This window comes from Lipophrys pholis, assembly GCF_963383615.2.
Source record: "Lipophrys pholis genome assembly, chromosome: 18".
NCBI lineage: Eukaryota > Metazoa > Chordata > Actinopteri > Blenniiformes > Blenniidae > Lipophrys > Lipophrys pholis.
Genome location: NC_137646.1, coordinates 8,249,260 through 8,258,370, shown reverse-complemented (window position 1 = coordinate 8,258,370; position 9,111 = coordinate 8,249,260). Strand labels below are relative to the sequence as shown.

Sequence of the window (9,111 nt, the reverse complement as noted above, 5' to 3'; positions counted from 1 at the left end):
TACACAAACACAGTGGCACATAAAGCTTTGTTTAATTAACATAATATTTTAGCCACATTATACATATAGGTAAACACTCCATCAAGTTCTGTACTATAAAACTGTATAGAACACATTAAATATGCAAAAAAAGGAAGAAAAAAAAAGGCACATTTTTCTAGTTTCTAGTTTGTTTTCGGAGTTTTAATCAACAGATTAACAAATTCTAAAAATAATAAAAATGATAAAACCAAAAATACATTAACACACTATTTTCAGAATTTTTTTTTCCTCCCATGAAATAAATGTCGACTTTTTTTTTTTATCAAATGTTACATTTTTACAAAAAGGGGCAGTTTTTCCAAATCAAATGAGCCAATCTATATAAAATGAAAATTTTCAGAATAATGGACAGTCAATATGGACTGGATGAAAAAGTGAAGCGTCAAATCAAACCTTTTATATTTTAATAAAAGGCACAAACATTTACATGATATATAATTTAAAGTTTTTAGATCTTTTTTCCGGATGAATACCTTAACTAGTTTTTTGAAAATATAATTTTTTCTGAATTATTTAATCAAATCTATACTATGAATCTAATACCTGCTCCCCAGAGTCAAACCACTTGTATTTTAGGGTTACAAAAAAAATGGCAAAAAATAAATAAATAAATCATAAAATTTTCAAGAATTTTGTTTTTACTTTTCTGAATTTCCGGGCAAAAATTTCACAATATCCCAAAATTGGAGCAGCAACTTCATAAATCAAAGAAATACGTTTAATGGTTTCATTTTTACCTCCCCATAAATGTGATTTATTTTTCTGAATCATTTGAGGCGATTTACACTATTGTGTATTCAAAGTTATTCTAGGGTTACATTAATAAACAAACATATAAGTCTCCATCCACTAAAACACCTTTGTATTTACAGACAGAGCAACACATCTTATATTTATGGATTAACTGACCAAAGTTTGGACAAATAGCAGGACTATATTTTTCTATTATCTGAACTAATGTCAAGTATGTAAACAGTGAAGAGTCATATTTTAGACTAGTTTTAAACTATCCTCTTTGCTTTTAATATTGATTTTTTTTATTATTATTATTATTATTACGTTTGCAATATTGTCCTTTAAAAATGTATGCAGTTGTGTAAAAAAAATGTAATTAACTATTTGCTTAGAAGCCAGTCTTAAATTTCAGTGGGTTTTTGAAACTTTGTACTACCAAACCATTATGATTTAACTCAATCTTTCAAAATGTAAACTGACTTCTAACTATTAGTATCGATGGATTTAGTGATTTACTTCTAAATCTTAGTTTTTCCTTCATAAAATTAAAGTTTCGTTGTGTACACTCCACAGTACTGCGCTTCACAGTTTCATCTTGTTGACTTCAGTCAGAAAACTTGAACAAAGTAACAGAGAAATATTTCATAGAAATTTTCATCTGCTGTCCATCAGGAGTTCTACTCCAGCTGCTCCACGGTGGCCAGTGTCCTGAGTTCCGGCTCGTTGGCTGCTCCTCCTGGCTCGCTGCAGGTCCTCTCCTTGCTCTTGGCCTTGAATGGCTTCCCCAGTTTGATGGACAGCGTGTGCAGCATGGAGCTCTCGTCCGGGGAGGAGCTACTGCGGCCTTGGCGTGTGGTCGTCGTGCTCCGACTCTCGGAGTTGGTGGCCTCGAAGAGCTTGCCCATGAAGCTGAGGCCGGCCTGCCGGATGTGCGAGCTGCCGGCGAACACGTAGAGGATGGGGTTGACGGCGCTGCTGAAGTAGGCGAAGGCCGTGACGTTGGGACGAGCCACGCCAGCAGCTTTCAACACCGACGGGCTGTCCTGCAACACACCGACCACCTGAAGGAGGGACACAAGGTCAGTTCCTGCAGCAGCACCGAGATGGCCAACAAGTACAAACATGAAGGGAATAAAATGATTCAATCAGACGACGAGTCAAGCTCATCCATTCAGCTGTGTTTTTAATTCATGCTGCTAAAAACCAATGAAGAACAGTTTTGTTGCCTTTTTAATGTTGTTCATTGCATTTTTAACTTTGTGAGGAAAGTATATAGTTTTTAGGATGGCAGTAATAAATGATATCAAATTGAAAACATTAGCAATGTAGCTAATGAGAAGTAGAACGAAACAAAGAATAATCTAAATAGGATAAAAATATGAACATTTTTTAATATTTTTTAAAATGGAAGAAAAACAGCTCGAAAGTAATTCTTCAATAATTTTAAGTTAAAAAACCCCCAATAAAAAAAATAAAAATAAAGTCAATGAAATAAACATAAAAAATGTCTTCAGAAATTGGAAAAAAGGATTAGAAAAGTATCTAAACTGTGATCAGTCATATCATATCACATCAATAACAATGCCATACTAGTGAAAATGCACCACACAGGTGTGAAACCTTGCATGTTTTGGTTTGTATGTGAGTTTCAAATGAAAGGGCTTGATATGATATGATATTTAATGAGGACCACCTCGATGATGTTGACGATGTGATAGGGAAGCCAGAACACTGCGAAGGTGCAGATGATGAGGAGGATCAGGCGGCTGCCCTGCCCTCTGCGCTGGAACTTGGCGGTTTGCAGGCGGCAGATGACGGTGCTATAACAGGTGTTGATGAGGGAGAAGGGCACCAGGCAGCCCATGATGGTCTCAAAGAGGTACTGGAACGCCCTGTGGCCCACGCTACCCCAGTGGTACGGGTTGCAGAGGCTCAGGGTCCGGTTGTTGGGCAGTGGGAGCTTCACAATGCTTTCAGAGAGGAGACAGGGAATGCAGTATGAATAAAGACTGACTCAGTTTTAACACTGTTTACTAGTTTACAATATTCATCATCATTCTATCCATGTGTCCATCTCTGTACCTGTTTTCTCTACGTTATCTCGGTATACCAAGGACGATGGTTTGACCATGTGTGTTGAAGTATCGTTGGTCAAGGCACTGAACCCAAACTTGGCATGCAAGCCCTTTGCTAGTGTCGCCACTGGTGAATGATTAAGTGGGTTTATATGTGTGAAAGTGTAAATGACATGGATCACATGAAAACGTGCTATATGTGCTATGTATAAGTGAAGGCTATTGATCATTCATGTTCAGAAGAAGCCCAGGCCATTCTGGACAAGTCACTTGTCCATTACTGAGCCAACAGAGACACACTGACGGGCAATTCAGAGTCACCAAACAACCTAATCTGGTGTGTGTGGTTTTATGTTCAGGGCAGTGTTTGTTCCGTGGGGCAGACGGATTACCTTTCTGCATCACCGATGATAGCTTATCAAAACCGTGTAACATTTGGCTTTTCAGCAACAGACACATTCACATTGAGCAGAACTGCTATATCAGCGCTGCACATCAGTCTTCATGTCGCCCTGTCAGGAAAAGAGAACTGCCCAGCACTGCTTCAAGGTGGAGGAAGAAACTGGTTCCAAACGACATAGAAAACATTCTCCTAACTGCAGTGTTCTCGCTGTGAGGCAAGAGTCCTGTGCAAATGTGAGTCAAGATTTCCTGTAGGATTAAAGACAGCTTCTTTCTTTTTCTTTTTGGCACTCTGTCGGATGTAAAACTGGACGAAACAATCCTGGATGTGAATCAAAAGCACATATTGCACCTGAGAAGCTACACCTTCCTCACTAAAGCAAACATATCACTTTACTTCAGGACATTTTTCACCTGTCATTGGATATGTTGCTATGATATGTTGGAGCTCGTCAAACAACAGCATTAACAAACTGCATTTTGCACATTTTGAAATAAAAACATTTGTGTCTCACCTGCGGTAAAAAGGCATGGGCAGTGAGAGAACGAAGGCCAGCATCCAGACTCCCAGCAGGAGAAACAGCAGAGAGCGCTTAGTTCTCATCCTCTGTGACAGGAAAGGCCTGGTGACGGCCAGCCAGCGGTCCATGCTCATCAGGCAGATGAGGTAGATGGACACGTACATGTTGACACTGGACAGGTAGTGGACCAGCTTGCAGGCCACCGAGCCAAACTCCCACCCCCGGCCCCCGGCCAGGTAACGCAGGAACAGCGGGGCGCTGAGCAGCACAAAGGCGTCTGCCAGAGCCAGATTCAGCACCAGGAGACATGTCACAGATCGCTTCTTCACCCGGCAGAGTACTGACCAAACCACAAACAGGTTCCCGGGAAAACCCAGGACGAACGCCAGGGTCAGGATGGCGATGCCGATCTGGAGTGAGATGTTGAGGGACATGGCGGAGGCAGAGTGCAGTGTCTGGAGAGGAGGTGGAAGAGTTAATGCTTGGAGAGAGACCTGAGCCCTGAGTTCAGTCTCAACGTCTGACTGACACACCTCTAAGAGAACACAGCGCCAGGAAACAGGATATGTCGCATGAAGGTTTGTGAGACGTGACTGTGACACATGGTGATGCAAAACATTTCGCAACCTTGAGTCTGTTACAGTCTCACAAACAAAAGATCTGAAGAAAAGGGAAAAGCTGCATTTAACAAACGGACCCAGGTAAAACCACAACACAGGGTAATTGTACCCACATCTCCTCCAATCAGGACACGAGGGGCATCGCTACATCAAAAAATGATGACATCTGCAGATGAAAAAGTCAAACCAAAATGAATCTTGTGTGTGAATGAGTAACACAGTGATGCAATACAATACACTGCACTGCATAGTGTATTTGTCTGTTATTAGTTGTCACTGCCTTGCAACAACAGATACAAATAAACTCCCAAAATACATTTTGAGTATCATTTAAATACGTTATAAGGACCCACAAGTGTCTGTTTCCTTGGAAATCAAGATATTTATGTATTAAAATGGGCCCTGCTGCCAAGTAATGTTCAGTTCTGGGTTTCAAGTGATGAAAAACTTTCATTGGAAAAATGAGGAAGATAAGCAGATTCTGTCATTTTACACTTTACAAAGTGGTCTGGAGGACTGGGCTGGACCTTGAGGTGGGCCAGTTTTGGCCGCTGGGCCAAACGATCAGTGAGTGGTGTCGTTGTTAGCACTCTCGCCTCAGTTCCAGTTTCCCTGGGCATGAGAGGTTTTTCTCTAGGTACTTTGGCCTCCTCCCACAGTCCATAATATGCCTTTAAATTTGAATGGTGAGCCATAAATTGCCTTTAAGTGTCACTGTGAGTGTCTTCATTGGTCGGTTCAAGTGCCATGCGACCCCTTACTGCATGGAGAAAGTGCTTTTAAAAACAGAAGGATGGATGATTACTGGGGGTATCCACAGCCCAGTTTTGTTGGTAAAATCAGATTTGACATGAATTAGAATTTTGGACAGGCACTCATATTTAAAAAAGATGAAACCTGAAGTGAACAACTTTAGCCACATAGATCCACCCATCTTCTCTACCGCTTTATCCTGTTCAGGGTTGCAGGGAACTGGAGCCAATCCCAGCTCGCTATGGGCGAAGGCAGGATACACCAGGATTACGTCTCCAGTTCATCACAGGACACACAGCGACCACACACACTCACCTACATACCTGGAGGCAATTTATGGTCATAGCTTCATTTATTAGTTGTGTAATTCACACACTGTAGGTCTGCCCAAGTCCAAGCTTTGGAGTTAAACATCTAACCTCTGGCAACACTTCAAAAGAAGCCCGAGTCCACAAGAATACCTGGCAACCCCGTTTCCACCACCTCCAAACTGTCAGAAATTCTACTTTGAATACGTTTTTATCATATCTTTCTTAACAAGGGTTACCTGTATTTACATTTATTTTCACTGATCACCATCAAGGTCTTAACATCATATTGGTTCTTTCATCCATTCACTGAGGTTGTTGGAGGAAGGACTGCTGGTGGACCGCCAGGTCTTTGCTTTTTCTTCTTGAGTGGTTTGATTCTGACGTTGGTTCCTTTAGCAACTCATCATGTTTCTAGTGTTTCAATTGGCTTACTACTTGGGATTGATACTGAGCTGGCCCAATCACTGCCCCTCTGCCCCTCTGACCTCTTATTTTCAAAAAACGTGATGAGTCACAGCTAATTCATGATTTAACAAGAGGGGCAATCACTTTCTCACCCAGGGCCAGGTTGGTTTGGACTTTTTCAACCTTAAAATGTTAAATCATCATTTTAAAGCTTTATTTTGTGTTCACATTGGTTATCTTTATCTAATATTTAGATACGTCTTAAACATTCAAGTAGGGGAAATATTCCCAAAAATAAGTATTTGAGAAGGGGACAAATACTTTTTCCATGGTACTGTATTTTAGCTTTTAATATTTTGTCACTGTAGGGATTTCTTACCTCATATTAATCACTAGGTACCATGTATGTAGTGCAGTCCTCCCACGGGGTACCATTTATGTTGCGTTTTGGTAGTTTGGCTATTGATAATGATTATTAATTATCAAAGATTGTTATCAATCATGTTATTGAAAATTTAATGTGATCTGTATCAGATACCTCGGGAGCTCAGCCTGTGTAACAGGAAATGATAGCCAGTTCAGTTAGATCAGTCCCATAAGATATACTAAACAGTTCATTAGGAATTTGAATTAATAGTTGAATTAATTACAATTACCAGAATTAACAGTAAAGCTTTTGAAGTTGGATTTTGGAGTTCTTGACACAGAAGAGGTCGACATTTCATTTACCTTTGTGCTCATTCATAAGACAGCAATTATGATTCTAAAAATTATATTTCTTTACAATGAAAACAAATAAAACACAGATTCTAACTACCTATATACAGCTCTGTGTGTGTGTGTGTGTGTGTGTGTGGGCGTGTGTCGAGTGTCGAAGTGTGATGAAACTACAAAACAAGATGGAGGATCACAAGAAACTACATTCAGAATGGAGCATATCAGAGAGCAGGAAGGCTGTCCTCAGTCTCCACCAGGTGCTGGAGAACAAAGGGAAGCTCGTCTTTAGAGTCTACTTCCTGTGTGTCTCTGTTAAAGGAACATTTCTAGAATGACTTGATGTGAATGCGAATTGTCTTGTAAAACATCTGGAGTCGTCAGACGGAGTTCAGTTACTGTGTGATGTTGTCTTTGATGTGATTTGTGTAGGATTTCGAGTTAACAAGTTAGTAAAGCAAAGATTAGCATGTAGACCCTGTGTGTGTGTGTGTGCGTGTGTGTGTTTGTGTGTGTGTGTGTGTGTGTGTGTGTGTGTGTGTGTGTGTGTGTGTGTGTGTGTGTGTGTGTGTGTGTGTGTGTGTGTGTGTGTGTGTGTGTGTGTGTGTGGCAGAGTTAATGTTGGTTTACAGGTTGAAAACTACTCCTAAAATCATTATCAATAGAACTCAATCACTGTAATAGAATCAGCACATCTTCATCAAAGTTAAACAGTTCTATGCAGAGCACCAGGTTTAACTAATCTCAGGTATTCACCCAGTTGGTTGTTACCACTTCCTTGATGTCTTTGAAGAAGGAGTTTGGTTGTTGTCCAGGCTGGAGAGAAGCTGCTGGCTCCTGTAGCAGTTAGCACCTCCTGCTAACTGTGGTTGGCTGTGTTCAGCAGGAGGAGAAGATGACAAAGTTCATGATTCAGGAGCAGAAGAAGACGAAGTTCATGATTCAGGAGCAGAAGAAGACAAAGTTCATGATTCAGGAGCAGAAGAAGACGAAGTTCATGATTCAGGAGCAGAAGAAGACAAAGTTCATGATTCAGGAGCAGAAGAAGACGAAGTTCATGATTCAGGAGCAGAAGAAGACAAAGTTCATGATTCAGGAGCAGAAGAAGACGAAGTTCATGATTCAGTAGAGTCTTTCTTTGCAGCGTCCTGGTCCAGACCAGGCCAGACCGGTCCAGACCGGAGGATCTGGTCACTCGAGTCTGTGGTGCTTTCCAATGGTTGATGGGAGATCAGACGCTGGGTGCTGGTCTCTGGATCCGGGGAAGTTCTGACCCTCGTGGTCGGTCAGAGGAGGAGTTGAGGAGTCGAGGCCTCTGCTGTTAGCTGTTGGCAGACTGGGCTACAGCTGAGCTGCTGGGAGCGGCTCACCTCCTCCGTCGAAGAGCAGGGGCAAAGCTTTTTTTAGAGAATCTCTCCAAATGCTTTTTAGTGAAGTGTGGGGGATTCTAAGGTGTCAAATCCTGGGGCTTCACCCAATCGCTGGCTGGCTGAGTGCATGGGGGAAGTCAGGCTCCTCTGAGCAGGTGGAGGATGTGCATGGGTCTGCAGTGTCTGCAGGACCCCCCTGCGGTGAGATGCTCAGGGACAAATGAAGATGGTTTTTCAGTAGAAATGAACCAACTCTCTGTGGTCTTGTGAGATCCCAACAGTCACCTACAATGAAAGTACTTCGAAATATTGTTTTTAAAGTACTACAAAAATAACGGGCGATCGTGGCTCAGTGGTAGAGTCGGTCGTCCAATAACTGGAGGGTTGGTGGTTTGAATCCCACTCTATCAAAAAGTCATTGTCGTTGTGTCCTTGGTGTACTTTACCCACATAGGATACCCTCGTAGGAATGGTGCATGAATGGTGGTGGTCAGAGGGGCCATTGGCAACAAAATGTCAGGGCAGCTGTGGCTACAAGGTAGCTTACCACCACTGGTGGGACTGGTGTGAATGAATAACGGTCTCTGTATGGGCTTTGAGTCAGTGTGAAAAAAGTGTGATATAAATCCAAGCCATTATTATTATTAAAGCTGATTAGAGTTAACAGCACAAATATACCGTAAAAGGTCAGTCAGGAAAACCACTGTTGGATTTCACACATTTCTCTTCTTTAAATTCTTTAAATTCAGACATGTATTTTTCACTACACTGCTGGAAGTACAACATCTAGTTCATTGTAGTGTAACTTGCTGAATAAACAAGAATTTCAGTTTATGACACACAATGAAACACATGATATGAACTCTTGACCTTTGTAACAATTTCAATAACATTAAAACAAGACTGACCTGTTGATGTCTTTCTTAAAGCTGGAAGATTAAATCCACTCCATGTATAGTCTGCATGGCAGCCTGAGAGTTCAGCTTTGAAAACTAGAACGACACATATGCAAGGAGGAATGAGAGTCATATGAGAGGAAACAAATTGACCACAGGAAGCTCAGAAGCAACAGTTCCTCCTGAAGTCACTAACGCGTTCTGATATTGCAGCCTGATGCATGAAACACCAGCTGATGTTGGCAGGCAACACGAGGTTTGTGGAAG

The 9,111-nt window shown here is 41.4% G+C and overlaps 1 protein-coding gene across 2 annotated transcripts; it reads right to left on the bottom strand.

Annotated features, from left to right (window-relative positions):
• Positions 1-16: 16 nt before the first annotated feature.
• Positions 17-8,909, bottom strand: ltb4r (leukotriene B4 receptor). Of its 2 annotated transcripts, XM_080485877.1 has the most exons (5): positions 8,857-8,909; positions 7,335-7,451; positions 3,770-4,230; positions 2,471-2,747; positions 17-1,838 (listed from the first exon to the last, which is right to left on the bottom strand). In XM_080485877.1, exons 3-5 carry the CDS (start codon positions 4,207-4,209, stop codon positions 1,455-1,457), a joined length of 1,101 nt encoding a protein of 366 aa, XP_080342003.1. In that variant the 5' UTR covers positions 4,210-4,230; positions 7,335-7,451; positions 8,857-8,909; the 3' UTR covers positions 17-1,454. The 2 variants fall into 2 exon arrangements, with proteins under 2 accessions (XP_080342003.1, XP_080342004.1); XM_080485878.1 differs by lacking the exons at positions 7,335-7,451; positions 8,857-8,909 and having other exon boundaries at positions 3,770-4,291.
• Positions 8,910-9,111: the final 202 nt, after the last annotated feature.